The 27,511-nt window shown below is 33.5% G+C and overlaps 2 protein-coding genes across 4 annotated transcripts in view; one reads left to right on the plus strand and one right to left on the minus strand.

Annotated features, from left to right (window-relative positions):
• Window positions 1–2,829, plus strand: part of LOC132558073 (cGMP-specific 3',5'-cyclic phosphodiesterase-like) — a 70,264-nt gene extending 67,435 nt beyond the window's left edge. For all 3 annotated transcript variants that reach the window (XM_060222597.1, XM_060222596.1, XM_060222599.1), the window contains exons 20-21: window positions 1,736–1,830; window positions 2,129–2,829. In XM_060222597.1, the coding sequence (XP_060078580.1) occupies window positions 1,736–1,830; window positions 2,129–2,203 (170 nt within the window). In that variant the 3' untranslated portion in view covers window positions 2,204–2,829. The remainder of the gene's footprint in view (window positions 1–1,735; window positions 1,831–2,128) is intronic.
• Window positions 2,830–17,378: 14,549 nt separating this feature from the next.
• On the minus strand, window positions 17,379–27,394 carry LOC132558063 (clarin-2-like). Its single transcript, XM_060222586.1, has 4 exons — window positions 27,139–27,394; window positions 24,803–24,928; window positions 18,666–18,851; window positions 17,379–17,644 (listed from the first exon to the last, which is right to left on the minus strand). Exons 1-4 carry the CDS (start codon window positions 27,392–27,394, stop codon window positions 17,379–17,381), a joined length of 834 nt encoding a protein of 277 aa, XP_060078569.1.
• Window positions 27,395–27,511: the final 117 nt, after the last annotated feature.

Consider the following 27,511-nt stretch of genomic DNA (forward strand, 5'->3'; position numbering starts at 1 on the left):
TCTCATACGTTTTATTTCATTTTTGGCACATAAGAGCACCATATTCTTGTGCATGTACATATTTGGACTTTGCCCATTTGTAAACGTAGGACTACAGAGGCTACTAAGAGCACATACAAACTGTTGTATTTGCTCTTAGGCCATTTTGAAATCCCACCTTTGATTTGATGGATAATGACATGTAACTCAGCACAAAAGTATTTTAAACCTTCTTTGAGAAAATATTAAACTCATTCCTGAATTATAACATTTAAATTATAAATTATAGCATTTAAATATTAACACCAATTTCATTGAGTTATAGCCTCTGAGGGTTTTTGAAATTACTCCATATTTAACATTGTGTTTCCAAAACAAATGTACAACTAAAGTGTTGATTAATATTTCTTTGGAAACTTTTTTTTTTTTTAAGTTCAGCTATTAAAATGTATTCGTGGAAATACTAGTGAAATGTTCAGAAACTAAATCATGACATTGGTTTAAAGTGTTGAAATAAACATAGGCCATGTGATCATACTATGATTGAATAACATATCTAACTGATAAGGAACTGGACACAGAAATATCAACTGACTAAGTATCATTACATTTTTATAGTGGTAGAATTATTTACTTATTCTTTCTTGAAGTCATTCTGCCATCAAACTTCAAGAAGTTAATTAGATAGAAATATATTGCACATTGTATGCTGTAACGTAAATATATTTTTCTCTATGTATCGACCAAAATACAAGAGTATTTCTTATTTCAGTTAAATTGATTATGAAACAACATTACCTTAATTGAGGAAGTTATGGCCCAATCCTTTATCATTTATTGATGCATTGACCAGTCAGTTGTAGTGAAATACATCACTTTTGTGAACATTTTAGTCCAGTTTGCTTCTATTGCCTTATGAAAGAAGTAATGATCTAAACTTTTGAACAATATTATTTCTGCTTCTTCACAAAAAATAAACTTCCTGTACACAGAAGACTTTTGATCCATTCACTTAATTATGTGTAGTATCTATTGTGACAAGAAGCAAAATAAAATTCAAATGTTGGAATATCTCTTTTTGGTTTAAAAAAAGTGGCTTTCTGGTAGTGTTATGAAACAGTAAGTTCATTATGAAATTAGAAGTTGGAATGGAATGATAAGTTGGTCCTTGATAATAAGTACTAGTGAAATGAAAATGAACAAACAACCAGAAAGACGCTTCTTTTATTTACTGTCCTGCATTTGTACTTGGACATTTGATATTTTGTTAAATTACAAGTTAGAACTCCTTACAATTTCACAACAATGCAGCATTCAACAAGAGAAAAAACTTTAGTTCCAAAAGATGAAATCAATTACAGTAACTTCTTTTGATGATGAAAATACATTTATACTGTAAATGAAAGTGATTTTATGTTACATAATTATTTGAACTTTTCAGATTCTAGTGGTGACACAGAATCACTTTCATGCATCGTTCCATTCAGCCTTGATCTATCGAATTTATCACACAATTATTTTCAGTTGTCGGTAAAATTCAATGGTAAATAAATAAATATGAAATCAATTCTCCATTGACATTATAGAATGCTTTACTTCTCCAAAGGCCCTTTTTATGTTCAAATCTTATTGATACTAAATATGTTTGAAATACATACCATTATAATGTCACAGGTTTGTTTGTTTTTCCTTGATGTGATACTTGTTATAAACATGAGCTCACGCTTAAATTATAACTTTTTTTTGTCATTTACAGAACAAAAACCTGCACCAGCCAACAACTCCAGTCCAGAACAGAAAACACAAAATGGAGGAGTGCGCAAAAACAGCACAAATGCCCAGCCAAAAAGGGTTAGTTAGCAAAGAATTGATATTCTAGCAATACAGAGAAAAAAATGAAATATATGTAGAAAGCTTCTATCACATTGAATCCAGTTTGAACTTTTTTTACAATATTCTTACATTCAAAAGGAAAAACAAAAATTAACAAAATTTAGAATGATAACATTGGTAACCAATTATGGCGCAGACTTTTCTATCCAAGTATACAAAGATTGATACATTTTACACAGGTGAACAATTCCAAGTCTAATTGTTGTATGATTAAAATATTTGAAGTGAACTAAATGTTTTTCTTGCTTTATTCCAGTATGGATCTAATGTGATACCAAACAAACCAGAGACAAAAACCTATAAAAAGACCAAGATTTGCTCTTTGATGTGACAAAGTGCAACTCCTTCATCTTGTGTTTTTAGATTTTATGGCAAGGGTCAAAGTTTGTTCATATGTCATGTACACAAGAGGCTAAACACAAGAGAGATGACTTATGGATGATCGTTGACTCACCTGGAACAATCAATCTTCTGGCAGCTTATGTTGGTCTGACATCAAACTATGCTAAAATGTCGGGGATTTGGCCTAGAGGACACTGAGTGCTGACTGGTGCAGGTGGAAATTGGAAACCTGGTCATATTTGTCATCACCTATTTCTGCTGATGTGTATTTACTCTGTGTTGTTTTTTGTTATAATAAAATATCATTTGTAAATATGTGATATCTTCACTATCAGCTAAGTTATTCTAAAATTCGACTGTGCAACATAACTCGAAATTTACAAAACTTCACAACTATATGTTATGGTACAGAAAAGGACAAACACATTTGCATGTTATTAATTGGAATTTAGGTATCATAATTTAACTGTAAATACTAAATTAGATGCACACATCAGTATACAGATTTTCTCAACAAGGTTTTCTGTTAAATATCATATCTTTTGTTTTTTCCTTATCAGTTGATATTAACTATATCTTCAAAACATTTTTTAAAAACATTTATCACAAGCCTTTTTCTTATATCCCTTTTTATTTGTATTTTTATTCACATGAGGGCATATTTTATATATTGATAAAACTAACCCTCAATAATGACATCACAATGCTGACAAAACACTTTCATTTCATTTATAATTTTTTGAACACTTGTTTGAAAATTAATTTATTTCTGACACAGCAATGAAAAGTGCTGAGAGTTCTATAAAGAGCCAGGATTTTGCTTAGCGTTGTAGTTAGGTTTACATGAAAAATAAGGTTTTAACTCCACTAAGCTATTGATATTATCAAAAGAGTGTTGTAATTAACTGTATTACAACACTGCAGTAAACTTTCTATGTAAGATATGTGATGATGATATATTGAGCATTTCAGACTGTTTATTATAGATTCATCTTTTCCCATTTAGAATGAGCCATGCACAGTAAATAATGATCTATCTCATTAATATACACACCTTGTACAAAGCAAACTACAAATGACATTGTGACATTTTTGCAGACATTTTTGTCTCATCATCAGCCTCTATTTACCATGTGGTATAAACATATATGTTTTGTGTGTGGGCTCATTAAAAACTGTCACTGGCTTTTATGACTTTTGATAGAAGTAATACTTCTCAAAATGGCAAATCAGGAGATTACAACCAAACTTAGTTTGAAATTGACCAACACATTTCTATATTTTGTTCAAGAGCACATATATTCACTGGTCTTGAGTCTAAGGCTGAACAATGTGGATATGAACATTCAAGTGTAGTAATGATATTTTAGATTAAATTTCAACAAGTCATGTTTTGTTTCTAAATCATTTTATATTTGTGATTTTAATTTAAATCTTTGGCTCATCAACAATCTAACAGTTGGATCCAAAGTATCTCATTTATGTCGGTATATCTGGTTTCTGGAGCATTTACCCATCATATTATATACACTAGTACCAGGTGATCTGCCTTGTGCTCCTGTAAATTGGTACCAAATCACCGAAAAATGTGATCTTTTAAAACCGTCTTAAAATATGTTCAAGGTAAATTTCTGATTCACTCTAGGATACTTAGCTTGTTTAGGTTGAAACTTTTACATGAGAGCATCTTGGTTTAGTAAGCACTGGTTTTGATCTGATACCCTAAAACTTGTGAGACGTTTTATTGTCCAATTTAGCCGCAGTAAGTCGGCCACGAGGTCAACACCTTACTAATGCCTTTAAATTGGGGATTGGCTTCTTACACAACAGTGAAATATTTTTTGTAATAATAGAGTAATCAAAATTACATAGCATGGGTTTATTTATAAATAAACCTAGAGTGTGTAACTCTTTAATTGTTTTATACTGTCAGCAGATATCTTAAACTCTCTGAACTTGTGCCAAACCTGTATTCCTGTGATCATTCATGTGTACAACTCTATGTATTACAGTCCATGCTACCTAGGTAATTCATGGTTAGTTGTGTAATATCAATAACATATATTTTTCATTCAGAGATAAACCTCTACATTTTCCCTTTGTCTGCCTGATGAACAAGATAGATCAAGGTGCAGTTTATGCTTTGGTGCTTTGTCTGTTGTCCATCCTTTCATTAAATGACATTTTTCGAACTAAGGTATATATGAAACTCAAGTTTGGCCAGAAGCATAATTATAATTGTGTTTTGATGAATTTTGTTATCGATAATTGTATATTTTTGCCGAAAGTGCAATGTCTAATATAAAAGTCTATATAGAGGCTTTTTATGGACTATAACTTGTGACAGTGTAGTTGATATTATGGTTACGTTTTAGAGTCATCAATTTCAATTTTTTTTCCATTGCAAGGGTGCTCCTCTTGACTGTAACTCTGGGAGATTTTGGCAGAATTCAAGAAAATTTTACATGAATTATCCCCACAAATCACAGATTTGAAATACATGAATTATCCCCACAAATCACAGATTTGAAATACATGAAAAGTTCAACTTCAGAACATTGTCAAATCAAGTAATTAAGCAATTTTTCCAAACTTTTTATTTTTGCAGTTGTTTTGAAGATTTGCAGCTGTCAAGTCAAATTGAAAATTTAGTTATCAACTTGAGATTAATTTTTCTTCTCCCAGTATCATTCAACTGCATTTAAATACCAAAAAATTTTGGTACAATATCTGCCTCAAAATTAACCAAAAGAAAAATGAGAAAAGCAGTATTTATTTTTAGATTACTTTCGACTATCTAACCTTTCAAAATATCACCGGAACGATGACCAGATTTTCAAAATTTTTGGCATCTTGAGTTTCATACATCCTTATAATTTCTGCACAGATTGCAAACAAATTTATGGGCATTTTTTAAAACCTTTTGTATTTTGGTTGAGGAGCTGTGTCAGAGTTTGAAAAATAACTATTTTGAATGATTCTTAAAACTACAGTATGCATAAAATTAGAAGCACTTACCAATTGTGGAGGTGGACTGCAATGAAGTAACATCATCAAGGCTAATTATACAATCACATTTAAGTGTACGAGTCAAGGCTGCTGTATAGGGCCTGAAATTAATGTTCAACTTGTGTATATATTTATCTATATGTATAAATACAATTTCCTGTGGCACACAACTTTGGTAATGTTTGTATATATCTGCTAATAATGTATATACAAACATCACCACGACTTGTTTACAAGGCACAACTCTTATCCATAGCTGTCTCATAATGATAATTATAACTGAATGTTGTACCTGTTAAGATAGCTCTATAACTGTTGTAATGATCTGTTGAAATCCTCTCTATTCTATTATGGTAAACTGTATTTATTGTTGTGATATTGTGATAGAAAAATCTGTCTCAAACTGTTTCTTGTTAATGTTATAAGTTCTTAGCTGGAATGGAATAAAAATGATTATTTATTTCTCTATATGTTGTGTTATTTTTTAACACCAGCTCTTTAATATTTGTTTGGAGTAGTTTTTACACTAACACGGACCTAGATTAATAGAATCTTTCACCCAATTGGAGGTGAGATTGGTGGATCACAACTGAAGAGGAAATATGATTAAGTTAGCAAACATGAGGCTTGATGAGTGTGTGCAACTTAAGTTTCTCCTATCTCACCAACATGGTGGTGAATGGTTATTTTTCTCTTACCCTTCTAGTTTTAGTTTTTGTTGTTCCAGTGCTTTGCATCATGACAAGATTGAATTACTGACGTGACGCTGTTAAATTGTTACTGTGATGCCACATCATTGTCTGCACTGGAGAATCCCTAGGGAGAGACAAGGAAATTTCACACCCCTAAAAAGGCATGGATTTATCTTTTCAGCGTAAGAGTAATTTGGATCCTCTGCCAAAATAATTCCAAGGATACTTCATAAGATGATTTAATTTAATAGTCAAAATGAAGGATGGAATGGAAGTTGTGATTAAAGTATTAATGAAGTTTTATGAACAGCTTTGGAGATATGTTGTGGAAATACTGAAATCATTGTTTCCATGGTTACTATAAGAAGAGGCCCATAGGGCCTGTTTTGCTCACCCTATGTAGTTTGCTGAAAATTGATTTATTTTGACAAAAGGAAAAGTATTTAAAATTCTTGTATCTATTTCCCCAGAGTAGGCTCAACCCTCCTCCAAAAGGAGGTAGATGCAGCTGTTTGTAAATAATTAGGTTCTCTTCATCAAGAATCTCATCAGTTCCAACATGATGAAGATTTTAAATAATTTACTCTGCTATTTGGCCCAAGCCCTCTTGTCGAAATGGACCAAAACCCACTGTTCATACAAAATTGATCCCCTTTTCCCCAAGCATGTCTCACACCAGATGAGACAGAATCCAGGCATTCCTACATAAGAACAAGATCGATTTAAAAGAATATGATAGATTTTTCCTATTGGGCCTGACCCCATGAAATCGAGACCCACGAAGAACACATGATTGTTTTTTCCCCAAGGATGCTTCAGACCAAAATTTGATTAAAATCTGTTATAGTAAAAGTTGACAGACAATGGATGATGCAGTATCCCTATAGCTCACTAGGCCCTTTTCATTTGGTGGGGGATAATAAGCTCTAAGGAATTATGAATAAAATATTCAGAAGTTTCTCAGGAAACTTCATTCAGAGGCACCACTTCACAATGAAACATTTATTTATGTCTTGCAATTCACAAACACACAAAGGTGCCAACAATTTTGAAGTTATTTAGATATCTTGTAATAATAAATGTTGTTCATGCACTTTTCAATTTCAGAGAATTGACAGGTACACTGAGCAGTATCATCGAAGTCACATTTAACATAGGTACTGTGCGTTAACTCATAAAGCTCCATTTATTTTGCTTGGGTTTGAGGCATATGTGGGGCGGTCACCATGTTCTGGCCACAGGTTCTGGTTTTTTTCTGGGAACTGCAGATTTCCTCCACCAACCAAACCTTGCATGTTCTTAAATGACCCTGGCTGTTACAAGACAAAGCAACAACACACTAAACCCTTTTTAAAATCTCTACAGGAATTTAACAGTTAGTGTTTAAACATGTGTTGCTGTATCCTGACAGGCACAGTCTGCTGATCATTGAAACTGCCATGGACACGTACTGTGACTCTTGGCTGTTGTAATATTCTAACAAGAGGCCCATGGGCCTTAACGGTCATCTGACAAAAAGCAAGCCAAACTCTAACAACAGTGAGTCTGCTTTTAAAACAGTGGGCTTTATTCATTTGAATAAACTTGGTAGCCCTTCCTCCCAGCATCCTACAGGCCCAATATCAGCACTCATGGACTTTTGCTTATTGAGAAGAAGTCATTTGTATATTTCAACATATTTGACCCCTGTGACCTCGAAAGTGGGTCAAGGTCATTCACTTGAACACATTTGGTAACACTTCCTCAAAGCATCCTACAGGCCCAATATCACTCTAATAATTTTGGTTATTGAGAAGTCATTTGCAAATTTTAACATATTTAACCCCTGTGACCTTGAAAGTGGGTCAAGGTCATTCATTTGATCAAATTTGGTAGCATGTCATCCCAGCATCCTACAGGTCCATTATCAGCACTCTTGGACTTTTGCTTATGGAGAAGAAGTTGTTTGTATGTTTTAATATTTTTGACACTGTGACCTTGAAAGTGGGTCAAGGTCATTCATTTGAACAAACTTGGTAGCGCTTCATCCCAGCATCCTACAAACCTATTATCAGCATTCTGAGTGTTTTGGTTGTTGAGAAGAAATTCTTTAAAAATTTCAACATATTGGCCCCTGTGTCCTTGAAAATGGGTCGCGGTCATTCATTTGAACAAACTTGGTAGCCCTTCCTCCAAGCATCCTACAGGCCCAATATCAGCACTCTTGGACTTTTGCTTATTGAGAAGTCGGATGTATATTTTAACATCTTTGACCCCTGTGACCTTGAAGGTGGGTCGAGGTCATTCATTTGAACAAACTTGGTAGTCCTTCCTCCAATCATCCTACAGGCCCAATATCAGCACTCTTGGACTTTTGCTTATTGAGAAGAAGTCATTTGTATATTTTAACATATTTGACCCCTGTGACCTTGAAAGTGGGTCAAGGTCATTCATTTGAACAAACTTGGTAGTCCTTCCTCCAATCATCCTACAGGCCCAATATCAGCACTCTTGGACTTTTGCTTATTGAGAAGAAGTCGTTTGTATATTTTAACATATTTGACCCCTGTGACCTTGAAAGTGGGTCAAGGTCATTACTTTGAACAAACTTTGTAAGTAAGTTTTTTGAATGAAAAGTTTACGGACGATGCACGATGGCTATAGGTCATCTCGACCCTTCCGGTCAGATGACCTAAAAATTGTAAAACATCAGAAAACACAAAGTTAAGGAAACATTTCTATCATTTTATTGAATCTACCTTTTGGATGTAAATGAAATGCTTTACATTCATCAAAGAAAACTGTGGTATACATCAATGCTATCTCCTTACTATTGGTAGTATCAGAACTTAGATTCTATCAACATATATAAATATGTTTACTCTAAAACTACACAATAATGGTCCTATATGATTAAATTCATTAAGAATCCAGAAATGAAATTTTGTTGCCAAAACTTTAATAAATTACCGCATCATCATGGAAGATGAGGAAAAAAAGACATCCCAATTTAATAATTGAGTTTTATCAATAATTTCATTAATATGAAATCTCTTGTCTTACAGAAACAAAATTGTAATTATTTCAAAACAATTACTATGACCAAGCTCTGTTATTTGAAGTCATCTGGTTATGAAATCTCCTTTAGTTATTCTCATTTCAATTTTCATGGTCAAGCACTGGTATATATATATATTGTTATAGCACATATATATATGTTCTAGCACAGATATATAAATATAGTTCTAGCACAGATATATATATATAGTTCTAGCACAGATATATATATATAGTTCTATCACAGAAATATATATAGTTCTAGTACAGATATATATATATACATTGTATATATATACTGTTCTAGCACTGAAATATATATATATAGTTCTAGCACAGAAATAGATATAGTTCTAGCATAAAATATATATATATATATATATAGTTCTAGCAAATATATCTATATAGCACTGGTATATTGAGAAACTACAGTGGATTTACAATAGATAAATTTTACACATTTACTTTATATACATTTTATATATCAAAGTACTGTATACCGTAATTAATCCTCACTTATTTTTGATTTGTTGTATTCAGGGAAACCTTTCATTTTCCATAACAGATACATGTGTAATATTTATGAATAAATTGCAAAGTTGAAACAGTACTAGAATCAATGATCTCAAAAGCTATTTGATCTCCGATTTCTGTTCAGTTGACAAGTTCATAAATTCACAAACAGGAGAACTTTTAAAAGTAAGGTTCCAAGAAAATTATTTCAAATCAACATTGAGTACATTTTTACGTGTATCATAACAAAATCTAAGCATCTTTCTATTTATCATCAAACTGGAATGGTGTTGTCTCCCCTGAATAACACCTACGATTAGGCTGGATTTACACATCTCCTGCGATAACATTTTTTTAACACATCTAAAGTTAAGACTTACCAAAATCATCGCTGTAAGTTACCAGTGTAATCTTACCAAAATCCTCACTGTAAGTTACCAGAGTAATCTTACCAAAATCATCGCTGTAAGTTACCAGTGTAATCTTACCAAAATCATCGCTGTATGTTACCAGTGTAATCTTACCAAAATCATCGCTGTATGTTACCAGTGTAATCTTACCAAAATCATCACTGTAAGTTACCAGTGTAATCTTACCAAAATCATCACTGTATGTTACCAGTGTAATCTTACCAAAATCATCGCTGTATGTTACCAGTGTAATCTTACCAAAATCATCACTGTATGTTACCAGTGTAATCTTACCAAAATCCTCACTGTATGTTACCAGTTACCAGTGTAATCTTACCAAAATCATCACTGTATGTTACCAGTGTAATCTTACCAAAATCATCACTGTATGTTACCAGTGTAATCTTACCAAAATCATCGCTGTAAGTTACCAGTGTAATCTTGTGAAAATGATTACTCTAAATTACCACTGTAATGTTCCAAAAATGATCATGAGTACACCATCCAATTGTAAACCGCTTGTTGTAATGCAATGGTGCTGGTTTATAGGCCTGGCAGCCAGACAACTTAGAACATACATCTAAATACAGGACTATTACAACCAAACTGAAAATGCTTTGTTCAAAATGATAAAAAATAAATCAACTGATAAGCACAGAATAAAAGATAAAAAGATTTAAAACAATGAAATACCTGCACGGCCATTTGGGTCCACACTATACATCAGAATATATACTTGAAAAGTACAAATGATATAGCTAAATCAAACTTTACAAAAGTTTCGTTTTGTAAAACAAATAAAATTATCAACAATAAATCATTAATTATAATCATAAAAAAAATAAACAGACTAGATTTAGAAAAAATAATTTGATTAATGATATTACATTAGAACACTTAACTAAAGCTGACTGTGCTGTTAACATTGAATTGTGAACGAAATTACAACTGTACAGTGCTGGTGACTGCTGAAAAAAAATATATAGGCACAGCCACATAATCTTAATGAGTTTCATTTTCATGTATACCGTATATGAAATAATCTTTAAATTGACATTCCTTTTAAATGTCCTTAAATTGAAAATAGAAAGTTTCATAAACCTCATAAAAAGCTGGAATGATCTTGCTATTTTACTTCATCACAACCACAATATTTTAACAAACATTATCAAAAACACAATTTCCTAAAACTGATATGAAATTTGAAATGATAATTTAAGGTTTCATTTTTTTTTCTTTGTCATGTACAATACACATAACTCGATGACATCAGGATAACAAATGAGAACAACCAACCCCATTCTGACAAGCATGTTATGAGATTAAAACAATCCTTCCTGATAGGATACAGGTGTTTTCTTGAACTTATAAATCATTGCACATCAATAAATGTAACGAAGCAAATCTAGGAATGTTGGGTAGTAAACCAATCAACAAATAACACTCAGAACCACAATTTTGCGTAAGAATCACAATTTTAGGACAAATCCCGATTCCTTATTCTTAAAACTGGAATAGTAAAAAGCACCTCTGTTTAAAAAAATTGTTCACAAAAAAAAGAAAAATTCTAACTTATAAAATGTGCGCATGGAAATACACAATTCTATATATACATTGTGTATATGTCAACACAATGATACCCAGATATACAAAAATATACACACACATTTATAAGTTACCAGGTATATATGTACAACTGAGCCCCCTGAAAGTGCTTGTTTATGATGTACTGTGTTACGGCTGCTGCCAGTATGAAGCTTGAACTTGTTGTCTTTTCTATAAATGGGCTAAACACTGATTTGCCACAGTGGACAACAAGTTTGTTACTGTCTATCACAACATGGATATTTAACATTTCTGTTTTAACATCAAATTATTTCTAATGACAAAGATAATTACTCCTTCTACCAAGAAAAAAAAGTAACAATTTTGTAAAAGTTTAAGAATTAACAATAAATTCTTACATCTAAACAAATTTGTAGCAACCTAGTTAACACTGACTAGCCACACACTAATAGAACTAAACACAACCTGCTTTGTGAAAACTAGTAAACAAATGATAAAATTAAGATGGTGCATTCTGTCAGAAGTTATTTCCCTTCAATCATGCAGTCGGTTATACAAGCTGATGAGCCCAACAGCTCTGAGAATGATTCAGAATAGTTGAACACAGATTTCATATTCTTTTAGAAATATATATAAACAAAATTACCATGGTGACTGAAACACAGGGTTAGTTTGTTCCGATTTTTCATGAAGATTCCAAACTTTTGATTCTTTGTTTAAATGAAGTGTCCTTAAGATGGATAAATCAGCTGTACCACGCAGTTCATCAATAAGCATTTAATATACACCCATTACTATATACAAATATTCAAAGTCAGTGTCGTCTGTAAAATCTATTGGAATCAGTGATAATAATTAAACACATTGTATTCATTCGATCACTAATTTGTAAGGTTCAATCTTTTCACTACGACATAAATACCATGAGCAGATCCAGAAGAGGAACACATCCAGTGTACATCTCCTCTAAAATTTGCATAGTGGCCATTATTTACAAGCATAATGAACATCACATATCTATTTGTCAATGGCCGTTCAAATCACATATCAACCGACGACATTATTTGTTAGTATATCCATAAAAAATTTAAGGTTTTCCCCTCGAATCAGAAAGAGATAACATCAATTGTTGGCAATTTAACTGAACCAGAAAAATGGGGAACAGACCAAAATACAAGCACATTCACCTAGCTGATGTTGTCACATTCACCTAGCTGATTCTATCACATTCACCTAGCTGATGTTGTCACATTCACCGAGCTGATGTTATCACATTCACCTACCTGATGTTGTCACATTTACCTAGCTGATGTTGTCATATTTACCTAGCTGATCTTATCACATTCACCTAGCTGATGTTGTCACATTCACCTAGCCGATTCTGTCACATACACCTAGCTGATGTTGTCATATTAACCTCGCTGATGTTGTCACATTCACCTAGCTGATTCTGTCACATTCACCTAGCTGATTCTGTCACATTCACCTAGCTGATGTTGTCACACTCACCTAGTTGATGTTGTCAAATTCACCTAGCTGATGTTGTCACACTCACCTAGTTGATGTTGTCACACTCACCTAGCTGATGTTGTCACACTCACCTAGCTGATGTTGTCACATTCACCTAGCTGATGTTGTCACACTCACCTAGCTGATGTTGTCACATTCACCTAGCTGATGTTGTCACACTCACCTAGCTGATGTTGTCACACTCACCTAGTTGATGTTGTCACATTCACCTAGCTGATGTTGTCACACTCACCTAGTTGATGTTGTCACATTCACCTAGCTGATGTTGTCACATTCACCTAGTTGATGTTGTCACATTCACCTAGTTGATGTTGTCACATTCACCTAGCTGATGTTGTCACATTCACCTAGCTGATGTTATCATTATTGGTCATCTTATAACATGCTTAAAAGCATTTAGAATTTCTAAATAAATTTTTGGATCTTATATATTCCAAATAATGTGCCAACATAACACCATGATTGTCTTGACGACACTTTAAAACACCCGATCACCCTTGATTTTGATATGATTCCTACAGGTTGACGACACTGCATGGATGCCATTGTCAAAAAGAACAAATTCCTGATATAAGGTGAATCCCTTCCCCATATAATCGTACAACACGAACAACACAAAATAATTAAAGTTTGTCTTTTAAAGTTTTTGTAATAAAAGGAATCTACTCACATTTTTTATTTTTCAAAATGTAAACTTATAATGGACAAGATATACTATTAGACTCCTCTACTAACCAATTAAAACAGATTATTATGAGAACACCAGAAAAAAAATTAATAAAAAGGACTACAGCTTTGAAATTTTCAAATCCTTTTTTGACTAGAATCAAAATTGAAACATGAATTATCAGCTGACCACAGGATATATCAAATATCTGACTTAGCCAAATTGTTCATGATCATTTGATGTGAAATGAAAACCAACTTCATAATATTACACCTATAAATAGGACAATCAGTAAAAGTTTGGATTACAGGGTTTGATTTCTGATGTAGGAATAAGTTCTCTAACAAGGATTTTATCAAATCTTTGGTTAAAGTCACAGGTATGTGAAATTATTGGAAAGTTTATGTTTTAATATAATTTTCTAGAAATCATTACTGACACTGCACCAACTATACAGCTCTGATCACTTCAAAATCCAGACTTGCCCTATTTTGCACAAGACAGTTGCAGAAGTAAGCGTGATATTAAGAAGATGAAAAATAAAAAAACAAAATTGATACAAAAATCATTGACACAGCCAAAATTACCATCAACAGGAAAACTATTGTAAACATCAATTTATGGCAAGAGCTCATATTTATGGCAAGTGACAATTGTTTAGGTAACAAATAATCCCTTTTGACATGTTTATAACAAAGTATTTAAAACTTAAATGAATATACTTCTGCAGGCGGAAGTATTGGAATGGACAAGTTTGGTATTCATTGGCCAGTTTAATACAAAGGTTAAAAAAAAAAAAAGGAAAATTATCCAATTTCAATATATTATTTTAGAGAAGATATCAAAAGTGTTATATTTATATGTACCAAGAGGATTGGAAAATGACATAGAATGTATTTAGATTTACAGTAAAAATCAATTTGTGGGGCAAGAAATTTTTCACATCATGCTTAAAATATGTTAAATGACACGACAGTATCACTGATGAATTCATAAATAAAGACTTATATATTAATTATTCAACCATTTTGATTCTTAGTCACGTGATCTATATCACCATGTGATAAACTTTGATGAGGCAAATGTCAATTTCACAATAAACAACAACAAATACATCATCTTCAACACAAAACAACCTAGTGTTATTATCATAAACAAAAAGGTCATGCCCTTGAAACAATCCTAAATTTATACCTGCTATCATGACTGAACGCATTTAAAGTTCTAAAAAGTGCATTCTAACTAAAACTATTGATTGTAAGTACATATTAAATACTTCTCACCAAAACCAGCTGGCAAGGAATCATCAGTGATTCTAGACAACAATGGATATCAACAAGTATACAGGTCATAACTCAACACATCAATGTAACATCATATAAAAATATTAACTTCCTTCATATGTCTGACACCCACAAAAGTCAGCTCACTACATCAGCAAAATAATGTGTGACAAAAACACAAGCTGTTCACGCTGAACAGTAGATACAAAAGAGGTTCACAAGGTCATTACATAGGATTCAAAAATGATACAATCACTAATTAGGATGGATTTTGGATTTCTTCATTAAAATGGCCGTGATAAGAATAAGCGGTATCTGTCCTGAAAGAAGTCCAGGGGCCTCAACACAACATCTGACACTAAGTCAGGAGTGGGCTTATTACATGATTATAATAAGTCAAGGAAGTCATTAAACAACCTCCGACTGAACGTTGGGGGGCGGCTTATTACAGGACAAAATTTGTTTGTAATTTTATTGAGCAGGAACAGCTTATTATTAGATATGGGCTTATTGTGAGATACATAATGTGTATACATAAAACTTGTTACTCCCTGTATCTATCTTCATCAGAAAAAATTTAAGACATTATTTCAACATTATTTTTGGTTTTACATTTACCAATACAATGGATTCAATACAAAAACATTTACTTGCTTAATCTAATTGATCAAAGTTTATGTTCAGCAACAGTTTTACATGAGAAATAAAGTCTTCCGAGGATTCACTATAAATTCAGAAGGTTAACTTTCTACAAAGCTGAGATCAATCTACAATTTATTTTCATGAGTTTTTTTTCAAGTTTATGCCTTAATACCATGGGTCCCAAAGAGAAAAAATTACATATAAGCAGAAATTCTATGAGGACAGGACTCAGGACTCGTATGTTGATTTCTGGTAAATTACAAATCAGTCAATAAAAATGGCAAAACTAAAAGTAAAAATCAGAGAGTCCTAAAGAAAGGTCATGACATCCTGAGAAAGTAAAAATAAAACAACCTAGGTTGATGGTTTAATTTATGCAATTATGATTTTAGAGATAATTTTACAAATACCTTACTCCTTGCTTGTACACAAATCATTCCTACATTTACGTTTATAGTCACAGATATTCTACGTAAGAATCAAGAATTTGGGAGAATTCTGTGTGACAGACTCTACTCAAGATCCTCAACTAAGACAATCAGATCAGAGATCGTCCAGAGTGTAAACATGCAGATTTTGTTGGGTTTTTTAATCAATATGTGATTAATCAAAATTAGTTTTAAATATAAATTTATTAAAGTAAATACGTACCTAATCAGTGATTTTTATGAGGGAATTTTCAAAACAAGATTTACCAGACAGGATTTCTAAAACCATGAGGGCAAGTTGACTCATAAATCATTAGATCTCAGACTCTGTTAACGGGAATGTATGTACTGAAGAATTTCAACAGACATTTTTAATGATATGTAGCATACTCTCTGGGTTCACTTAAAAAAATCACTACAAATTAAGTAAATTTAGATACTGAAGAGATATCAGACACTTACATTTCATAATATTCAATGTCACATATATTTCATAATTTTTTTCACAACAGTGGCCTCCTCCCCCCACCTTATCCCCATCCCAGGGAGTGATCAGTATTCCAGAGAGTACAAAGTACTCTTCTTTAAAAAATGAAACAACACAATAAATCTTGAAAAATAGAAGTGATTTATCAACCACATTTTGGATGGAATCAAACTGGAAATCTATTATGGCATAAGTAAAGTTATCCTGCTCCCCAATCATCATTGACAATAAAGTAAAAAATATCATTGGGATTTCATTTCTGCTGATTTTCTCAGTAATAAAATAATTTTACAGTTTAAAGGACTTTGGTTTACTTAAATCATCAATAACTGTCTCTATACAATCACTGTATAAAATTGATACCAAGTCAGTTCATCTCTAAAACAAATGAAGTTAAATCTATTTTAGAGATCCTAGTCAAGTTTGTCACAACTATCTGCTCTTATGTCTTGACCAAAGAAATCTCTTGATGTTGCAAAAACATTTCAAGTGGCCTGACTGCCACAAATATCTTGATGTGGCAGCACCAACTAGAGTGGCCTGTCCAACCAAATCTCCTGCTATTGCAACACCAACTACAGTGGCAAGACTACCAGAAATTTCTTAATATGGCATCATCACTTAGAGGGCCTGACCAACAAACCATCTACTGTAAATTCAAGGCCGATAACCATCAGGTGTTCACAATATGTAATCTTTCTTTAACCCCACAATGGCACATCTACATAAAGGAACATTTTATGTTTCAATCTTTCCCATAGAAAGGTGTTTTGTCTATTAAAAGTCCCTCAATTCAATTCATTCAATGATTGTATTTTCTATTGTTGTTTAAAGACATATGTTATCATCCATACTACCTTATCTTACTGACTTTGTACTGTACAGCGTTGGCAATACTATATTAGTACAGTATAATTCCGTTATCGATGACTTTATCAGCCTCCCGCGTGAAGCCACACTTGAGTCTGACACCAGAAAACATGAGGAGAAAAAGGTTTATGAAGTAGAGCCCAGTTGCAGTCACCAGTAAGTAGAATGAGTAGGCGAGATTGGCGTTGTCCTTGGTGGTGAAGTCTGCCAGACGATCCTCCAGTGGTAGGACATTGTAATTGTAGTAACGGAAAAACAATACCAGGTACATCACCATCCCAAGGGCTGAGAACAGTACTGGCAATGTAAAGAAGTGTCTTATTCATCAGATCATTTACATAACACAGCCCATCACGAAAAAAAAAATTGATTTAGAATTTTTTAACACTGGTTTATCACCTTATTCAATAATTCAAATAATTTTCTAAAAATAAATCATAGTCTTTTACAATATTAATATCAAAACCAGTAAAATTAAATATTTTATCACTCTCATTGCTTAATATGGAGAAAAAGAGGTGGGGATAGGTTGAACCTGGCTTGGGAAAGGTTCACCTCTAATTGTGGAATCTAAAACCACTTGCCTTGGCGAAAGGTGAGTACACCATCCACTGAGCCATTCCCCCAAAAGTTAAGACTTAAAATCAGTACTATTACAGGTAATACACTAACCTAGGTCTTGTATGACCTTGATCTATACACCACAATCTAGGTTTTGTATGACCTTGACCTATACACCACAACCAAGGTCCTGTATGATCTTGACCTATACACCACAACCAAGGTCCTGTATGATCTTGACCTATACACCATATGTAAGTCTTATATTATTTTGACCTAAACACTAAAATCTAAATCTTGTATAACCTTGACATGTATATACACAACAATCCATGACTCAAATGACCCTTGACATATACACCACAATCTAGGACTTGTATGACCTTGACCTACACACTAAAATATAAGTTTGTATGACCTAGATCTATATATATACTAAATCTGACTCGAATGACCTTGACTTATACACCACAATCTAGGACTTGTATGACCTTGACCTACATAAACGACAATCCAGGTCTTCTATGACTTTGACCTGAACATCACAATCTAGGTATGACCTTGGCCTCTACACCATGATCTAACTGTTTTATGACCTTGACCTTAACAACACAGAACGGTTTTATGTCTACATGTGATATAATACATTATATTTGTACTTGATTTGAAACATTAATTTAAGCTGTAGAGATGTATTGCATAGATTTCAATTATTCTACAATATTGAACTTTGAAAATTTTCTGAAGATTTACTTACATGCCAAACCATTCCAAAGGTAAAGGCCCATTGGGCCTGTGATGGTTTCTATTGGTTTGCCAACGATGTTAAAGATGGAGAATCCGATTGAGACCAAGCCCCAGGCCATGCCGAGCGATGACAAGACGATGGTGGCTACCCAGAAACCATACGGGAACAGGCCAAACTCATACAGCTCATCTTTAACTGTAAAACACACAGAACAGGTCAGTAACTGTGGACACCACTTTTATTTCAGATTTTTTGTTACATTTACTTGTATCATATAATTTACTTGTATGGTGGTACTAGCAATATTGACTGGTTATAGTATGTGAGCTGACTAACATGGTACTATCTGGTGATTAAGTCTCACTTCACACACCATTAATAACAGTCCTATCAGTAATCAATACATTCCTGTGTTTAATTATACAGAACTTTATCTTAATGATCAAAAACTTAACATTTACAGTATTTTTGTATAAACAAACAGAGCCTCACATTTGTAAAAATAAAACATGTTTAAAATACTTGACATTGAGAAAGTACAGTCTCTCTGGATTATAAAGCTGTTTTTTGCAAATTGAACTTATAGCAGCAATTTACCTCAATGTAACTGGTACACATACCAAGTTTCCTGTTTCTTGCTTAGCTATAGCCCAATGTATTTATCAACAGAGCCATGTAGTTATAGCCCAATGTATTTATCAACTGAGCCCTGTAGCTATAGCCCAATGTATTTATCAACAGAGCCATGTAGTTATAGCCCAATGTATTTATCAACAGAACCCTGTAGTTACAGCCCAATGTATTTATCAACAGAGCCCTGTAGTTATAACCCAATGTATTTATCAACAGAGCCCTGTAGTTATAACCCAATGTATTTATCAACAGAGCCCTGTAGCTATATCCCTATGTACATTTCAACAGAGCCCTGTAGTTATAGCCCAATGTATTTATCAACAGAACCCTGTAGTTATAGCCCAATGTATTTATCAACAGAGCCCTGTAGTTATAACCCAATGTATTTATCAACAGAGCCATGTAGTTATAGCCCAATGTATTTATCAACAGAGCCCTGTAGTTATAGCCCAATGTACTTATCAACAGAGCCATGTAGCTATAGCCCAATGTATTTATCAACTGAGCCATGTAGTTATAGCCCAATGTATTTATCAACAGAGCCCTGTAGCTATAGCCCAATGTACTTATCAACAGAGCCCTGTAGCTATAGCCCAATGTATTTATCAACAGAGCCCTGTAGTTATAGCCCAATGTATTTATCAACAGAGCCCTGTAGTTATAGCCCAATGTATTTATCAACAGAGCCCTGTAGTTATAGCCCAATGTATTTATCAACAGAGCCCTGTAATTATAGCCCAATGTATTTATCAACAGAGCCATGTAGTTATAGCCAAATGTATTTATCAACAGAGAACTAAATAAGTTACAGGACTTTAAAGACTACTCAATAAAGAATTTTTACCACAGGGCAATAACTGTGTAATTAAGGAGATGCAGGCCATGAATATGGAACACTGCACATCCTCTTAGTATAATGAATGAATACACCAAGTTTAATTATCCTAGCTATTTTAGTTATGTTTCCAACACAAAAAATTCTAATAAAGGGCAATAACTCTGTAATCTGTACTCTGTAAGCAAATTAATTAAGCTATAGACCTAAAAATTCCACCTAAAGAACAATATTTATAATTAAGTGGTTGAGGGCTGTTATATTGATGTACTGCTCCTTGTCTTTGTATGATCGATATATACACCTGACTTAAATGTGGGCTAAGTTAAACTAAAGACAAGGAAGGACAGATGGTAAGGACAGACAAAGTGGCAAATCCAGTAGTTTCTGTGTGGGCATAAAATTTACAGAATAACTTTTCACGACACAGCTTCTAAAATAAGAAATACAATTATGTAACACTCTGTAATACGAACTTCTTGAGTTTTATCTAGTATTCTAGCCTTCCTCGGTGTGTTATTGATTTCCTCATTGAAAATGACATTGAAAATATATTAGTGTAATGTTCAGTCTATCTATAGCTGTAAAGCTATAATCTGTGTGATAGCTGTGTATAGCTTCCTCTTTGTTTATTGATTACTTGGACAACATGAGTCAATCATCAAATTTATGATACACAATCAAAACTAACCAAGTGAGGGAATCAGGAAAATATCTATATATAGATCTAATTCAAACAGTGATACCTACAACACATATCCTGTAATAAGGCTGGGGAGGGGGGATACCCTATACCATCAGTGTTACATATCCTGTAATAAGGCTAGGGAGGGGGGATACCCTACATCATCAGTGTTACATATCCTGTAATAAGGCTAGGGAGGGGGGATACCCTATACCATCAGTGTTACATATCCTGTAATAAGGCTAGGGAGGGGGGATACCCTACATCATCAGTGTTACATATCCTGTAATAAGGCTCGGGAGGGGGGATACCCTACATCATCAGTGTTACATATCCTGTAATAAGGCTGGGGAGGGGGATATCCTACATCATCAGTGTTACATATCCTGTAATAAGGCTGGGGAGGGGGAATACCCTACATCATCAGTGTTACAAATTCTGTAATAAGGCTGGGGAAGGGGAATACCCTACATCATCAGTGTTACAAATTCTGTAATAAGGCTGGGGAGGGGGAATACCCTACATCATCAGTGTTACAAATTCTGTAATAAGGCTGGGGAGGGGGAATACCCTACATCATCAGTGTTACAAATTCTGTAATAAGGCTGGGGAAGGGGAATACCCTACATCATCAGTGTTACAAATTCTGTAATAAGGCTGGGGAGGGGGGATACCCTATACCATCAGTGTTACATATCCAGTAATAAGGCTGGGGAGGGGGGATACTCTACATCATCAGTGTTACATATCCTGTAATAAGGCTGGGGAGGGGGAATACCCTACACCATCAGTGTTACAAATTCTGTAATAAGGCTGGGGAGGGGGATATCCTACATCATCAGTGTTACATATCCTGTAATAAGGCTGGGGAGGGGGAATACCCTACACCATCACTGTTACAAATGCTTTAATAAGGCTTGGGAAGGGGGATATCCTACATCATCAGTGTTACATATCCTGTAATAAGGCTGGGGAGGGGGAATACCCTACATCATCAGTGTTACATATCCTGTAATAAGGCTGGGGAGGGGGATACCCTACATCATCAGTGTTACAAATTCTGTAATAAGGCTGGGGAGGGGGATACCCTACATCATCAGTGTTACATATCCTGTAATAAGGCTGGGGAGGGGGAATACCCTACATCATCAGTGTTACATATCCTGTAATAAGGCTGGGGAGGGGGGATACCCTACATAGTCAGTGTTACATATCCTGTAATAAGGCTGGGGAGGGCGGATATCCTACATCATCAGTGTTACATATCCTGTAATAAGGCTGGGGAGGGGGGATACCCTACATCATCAGTGTTACATATCCTGTAATAAGGCTGGGGAGGGGGGATACCCTATACCATCAGTGTTACATATCCTGTAATAAGGCTGGGGAGGGGGGGGGATGATCTGAAGGGAAATACCCCACGGTATATATCCTGATATAAGGTGGAAGTGGTTGAGAGGCGCAGTGGTAACACACTCGCCTTTCACCTAGCTGTCCGGGGTTCGACTCCTGGAATGGACGTGAAAAGGTAAGGGTCACCTGTCTGAACACTTGGGATTTCCCCCACAATAAGACCCCTCGCGCACTTACATCCGGGTCAACAAGAGTATAATATTGGTATAAGCTGAAATAACTTGTTTGGCAATTGTTGTAAAATAAATAAAGTTTATAGTTTATAGGTGGAGGTGACTCATAAAGTTTTTCTCAAACCTGATTGGGCTTGGTCTTATCAAAGGACCATGTATTATCATTAATGTTTAGGCATTTTTACTGCAATTCAATATAGTGGGTTTTTTTTATGTTACCAAGTACTTTTTCTATAAGAAATTATTTCTAGATGAGTTTTTCAAAGAAATCTAGTGACTGTCTTATAAACTGAACTTTCAGTAAGTTTGAATCCTTCTGTAAACATCAAATGAATTTGCTATAAAACATTACACACAGCCTAGCTATGTTATTATGTTAAACTTCTAACCATGGGCGTTGCCCTGAAAAGCAGACTTGGTCAAAAACATTGCTATGAAATTTCAACGAAACTGATTCATCCATCCCTCCTCTAAAAATGAAGTTTAAAACAGATTATCATGATGGCTGCTTTGGTTGTTAGTCTGGATACAATCAACAGTTTAGAAGATTGTCAATGAAAACCCTGCCTTATCATACAATACAGGTGTATGTTCTAAATGTAAAAGTAAACAATCCACAGTCAATGATTGCATAATATCAGGGTCGGTTATTAGACACTTTGATAAATTATGTCTGTCAAAAAAATTTCATAAAAATATGGTAGCTGGCTAAGTTCAGTGATAACTCCATGATTTACACTAATTAGGTTTCTAGTTCTGTAGGTAAATACAATTGAACTTGATAAGAGTTTTACAGACTACACACAATAAATCCCTGTCAGAGTGTAATTCTCCAAATTTTAACAACATGTTTATCACAGTGGATGGCACTTAATCATATTCATAAAGACTTATAGAGAATAATTTTCAGCAGAGAGGGGAATGATCCATTTTACCTACAGGTAATTATCTCACAGTTCACCATTATCGTACTGACTGTTCAAGTTGTGGGTCCTTTGTGAGAACCAAATCATAAATGTTTTAACTGTCTATTGGAAATCATTGAAAGTCATTTTTTGTAAAACTACCTCATGGTAAGCATTACAAGAACTCTGTTTGGCTCTAAATACATCATGTACACTTGTATCTTTAAATTTTTATCCAAGGTACTATTAGCTGACCATGTGTTACATTACACTTGCCTTCCAGCCACAATATAACACAGGTCACCTACAGTATAATATATATATATAAAGCTACCTGATTGTACCTAAGATATAGGGCAAGTCAAGGAAACGTAACCAACAAACTACCTTAGGTTAAAAGTTTTTACAAGGCAATAAAACTGACATAAGTAATGATGATATGTACTAGTGTATATATTATTACATATAACCATAAGAAAATAAACGAAATATTGCTGTTGTGTAAATCAATGAAACTAAAAATAGAAATACAGAAACAGAAAAAGTACAATGAGAACATGCAAGTTTAGATTTGCAGGTTAAGAGTAGATATATATGATATCTATGTTCCTTGTCACTAAGTTGGGGAAGAGGGACTGAAGGGCTTCTTTTTTTATTTCAGTGTTAATGTAAATTATATCACAGTAAATTACAAGGAATCAACAGCTAGTATTTGAAATATATATCATTTTCTACATGATGCAATAATTGTACATACTTAATTTTTGAAATAATCTGGAATAAAACTTGTTAGTTGAGAGGAATTAAAGATGTTTTTGTTAAATGCACATGCAAGTCATTTACAGAAGAGCCAAAGTTAAAAAGTATGTATTTTATAGAGTATACTCTGAGTGCAGTATCTCAAGATTTATAGGTGCACTCTCAAAACTTGACTGTAATTATCAATTTTAATGGAAAAAAACAAAAATGTGTTATACATAGCAATTTTATAAGGCCAAATAAAGTAAAAATGTATTTCTTTTACTCTGGAAAAACACTAGAAAAAACATGGTATATTAGCAAGGCCATTGAGACATCAAGTTTAGTAGACCAAAACTGATGTCTCACATCTTCTACAAATGTTATGCTTCATTGAATGCTACATACATAGTCATGCATACATAAATATATACATTTATTATTTTCAAAGACATCACCAAAAGAAAATAAGTGTCTTAGCCAGAGCAAGGACTCAACAGCACAGACCAGCCCAATTCTCAGCTTTCTGAGAAACAAATCACCATGGGTAGGTGGCAGTATAAATAATGCATGTCAGATTTTTGCCTGAAGTTACATAGATCAACATTCTAACCAGTTGAGCTATCGACAGCAAATATGACATTATATGACAACATATTTTGTTCAATAACCATGTTAATGATACTACATATTGTAAGCCTTAAAAACAATACTTAAGCTGAAATTTGATATCAGCTACAACAATTAACATTACAGATATTGACCTGATGACTGAGCCAACACAGCTGAAGCGTTGTTGTAATCATCTATCACCATCTCAAGCTTTTTCCTTTTCTCAAGGGTGGTGGTGTTGTACAAGACACAATACCCAGCAGATCCATCACAGACAACTGTTACAATATAAAACCAAACAAAAAGGGGAAAAAATCAGGCATGCAAACTAAACAAAACACAAGTAAAACCATTATCTAATATAAAACTAAACAATAAACAAAACAGAATCAATGACGATAATGTGCCACTGTGTTCTCAGATATTGCATGCAGTTACTGTCATTAATTCATGCACATTATTCATTAATTCAATTATTCCTAATTCATAGGGCTTTAACATATCCTTGTCTAGTAGTTTGTGATATTTCTTCCAGCCAGTTACGATTTTCCTCATGCAGTCCATTGCTTTTAGAACAATTTTTTTATACTAATAAAGAAAGGGTAATTACAATTTTAGCTTTATTGTATTTAATCTGAATTGATCAATACCTAAATTAAATTGGTCATGTACTATATAAAGAAAAACTGACAGATGAAATTAAAGAATAATCTTGATGACTTGGTACATTAAAAAAAACAATTAAGTTCACAAGATAATGACGAAAGATAAACCACACACACTGGTGATTTAAATGTCACCTATCTGAAATTCCAAAAAAATTAAATTAATCTTGAAAATTGGCTTCAGAATTGGCCAGGTTGCTTCCACATGTACAGAAAAAGGCTAAATCCCAGAGGTAAAAAATGTCTGTTACTTCATAGGCTTTTTTAAAATATCTTAAATGTGTATATACGTGTAGGCCTGATCCTCTATATTTCGCTAACATCACTGATAACAGATGAAACCTGTAACAGCTACATTTGGTATGTACATTGTAGTTACTTTAATCTAAAGTGGTTTATGTGTATATGGAAACACAAAACTCTGTCAAACATCCAAGTATACTATATGCTGTAAGTTCCGGTCCCTCGCTTGTTGGTGTGAAATACTGGTACCACAGACTGCAGCTGTGGTAACCAAAGCTCTCCACGGAGACACCAATACACAGGATGTCAAGAAATACGTTGTTGTTGAAAGTTTCATGATTTGACAGTTTTTAGGAAGCAATAAGATAGCATAATTCAACAAGTGCAAGTATACATTAGGGGAGTTTGTAACATCTGAAAAGAAGTCTTAATATACACAAATTCCATATTTTTTCTATCAAGTAACTCAGTAACATTTTGATAGGTTTTGAAATCAAAATCAAAACAAAAATCAAAAGGATGGCAGCCATTATCTTGTGCTTTTTTCAATTCATGATGAAACAACGTTGTTCATATGACATCAAATTTCTGACTTGTGTAGCCGATGGAAAATGATTCAGGGAATATTACATATACACTGGTGACAAACATAAAAAATATTCCACAGGATAATTCACTGGATAACAGATGGGTTACAAATTATGTGACAAATTTAGATATTTTGTAAACAGTTTGCTTGTTCAGTACTTTAATGATCACCATGCACCAACAACCAAGTACATTTGTAAACATTCAGAATTTATTAAAGCATAATTGCCGAACATTTATTATTTGTATCACACTGAAGGATACATATCTCTTACTAAAGATCAATTTTAGTTTGGCATGAAAATACATTGTATTGTATCAAAACTTTCATAACAGAATTATTGAGATTTTAAAACCAACATACATAATAGCATCTAAAGAATTAATAAAGTTTAGGGGTTAAATTATTTTTTTTAATTTCTATTTTAACTATTTTCATTAAATGTTTCCTATCTCTGTAAAATATTGATGTCCCAAGCTATGATAATTAACTCATTTTAAGGTAATTCCTGAAATTATGATGTGAATCATACCAACTAACAGATCATGAAAAAATTAGTCTTACAAGGTACATTTTTAACTGTTTAAACACAGCAAGCTATACATATGTTATACATAGAGTATAAGATTCAAAAGAACAAATGTGGGCTGGTTAATAAACTTCAGAAGGAAATTTTGTTTTGAAAAAAAAGATATGTTAACCAGAGCACTTATGAATTGTTGACAGTCAAATTCATTGTTTTAATGATGAGATAAATGTGTTAAATTTAAATGACTTTCTGTATGATATATACCAAACCCAATTATGTAGAGATGTAATAAAACACACACGATAATCTATAAATCATATTTCTGAAACAATAGTAACTTTATATACCAAAGGAGTCTGGCGTTGATGAATTAAAGTGTCAAACTCCTTTGTATATGCATGCAGTAGCACTCATTTTTACACATGCTTGTCAACAAACAAATAGATTATCACATGAATGTACCTTCAATTGTTTGCTTTCTCGCTCCAACTCCATAATTAACATATCTCGTTCCTGAAAATAATCCGAAAGTTATATTTCCTGTGAATTTTAGAGTTCCGTCTGTATCGACGGTAGCATTTCTAATAAAAGTGTTGTTTGTCTTCTGTGCAAAAGCTGACACCCAGTTCTCTGTGACAAAAGCAGCTACGACAAGTCCTATTGCGGCTAGGCTTACGAATATCGTTAATCCTACAAATCCTTTCTTTGTTTCCCCCATATCTGTGTAGAATTTCCTTTATATGTTTCTGCTGAGAGCTCTGGTATTCGCCGGCAACGCACAGCTTCATAAAACAGATAACGAAAGTTGATAACAAAACTGTCACACCCAAGGGAA

This window comes from Ylistrum balloti, unplaced genomic scaffold, assembly GCF_031769215.1.
Source record: "Ylistrum balloti isolate Yb309-2 unplaced genomic scaffold, AGI_CSIRO_Ybal_v1 Utg370754, whole genome shotgun sequence".
Lineage (NCBI taxonomy): Eukaryota > Metazoa > Mollusca > Bivalvia > Pectinida > Pectinidae > Ylistrum > Ylistrum balloti.

What these genes read in the sequence shown, in the direction of transcription:
- LOC132558063 (XM_060222586.1), bottom strand. Translation starts at nt 27,394, where the DNA reads ATGGGGGAAACAAAGAAAGGATTTGTAGGATTAACGATATTCGTAAGC. An exon ending in GAGAAAGCAAACAATTGAAG is followed by an intron (nt 24,929 to 27,138) that starts GTACATTCATGT and finishes ATATTGTAACAG; the next exon opens with TTGTCTGTGATGGATCTGCT. An exon ending in TGTGTTGGCTCAGTCATCAG is followed by an intron (nt 18,852 to 24,802) that starts GTCAATATCTGT and finishes TGTGTTTTACAG; the next exon opens with TTAAAGATGAGCTGTATGAG.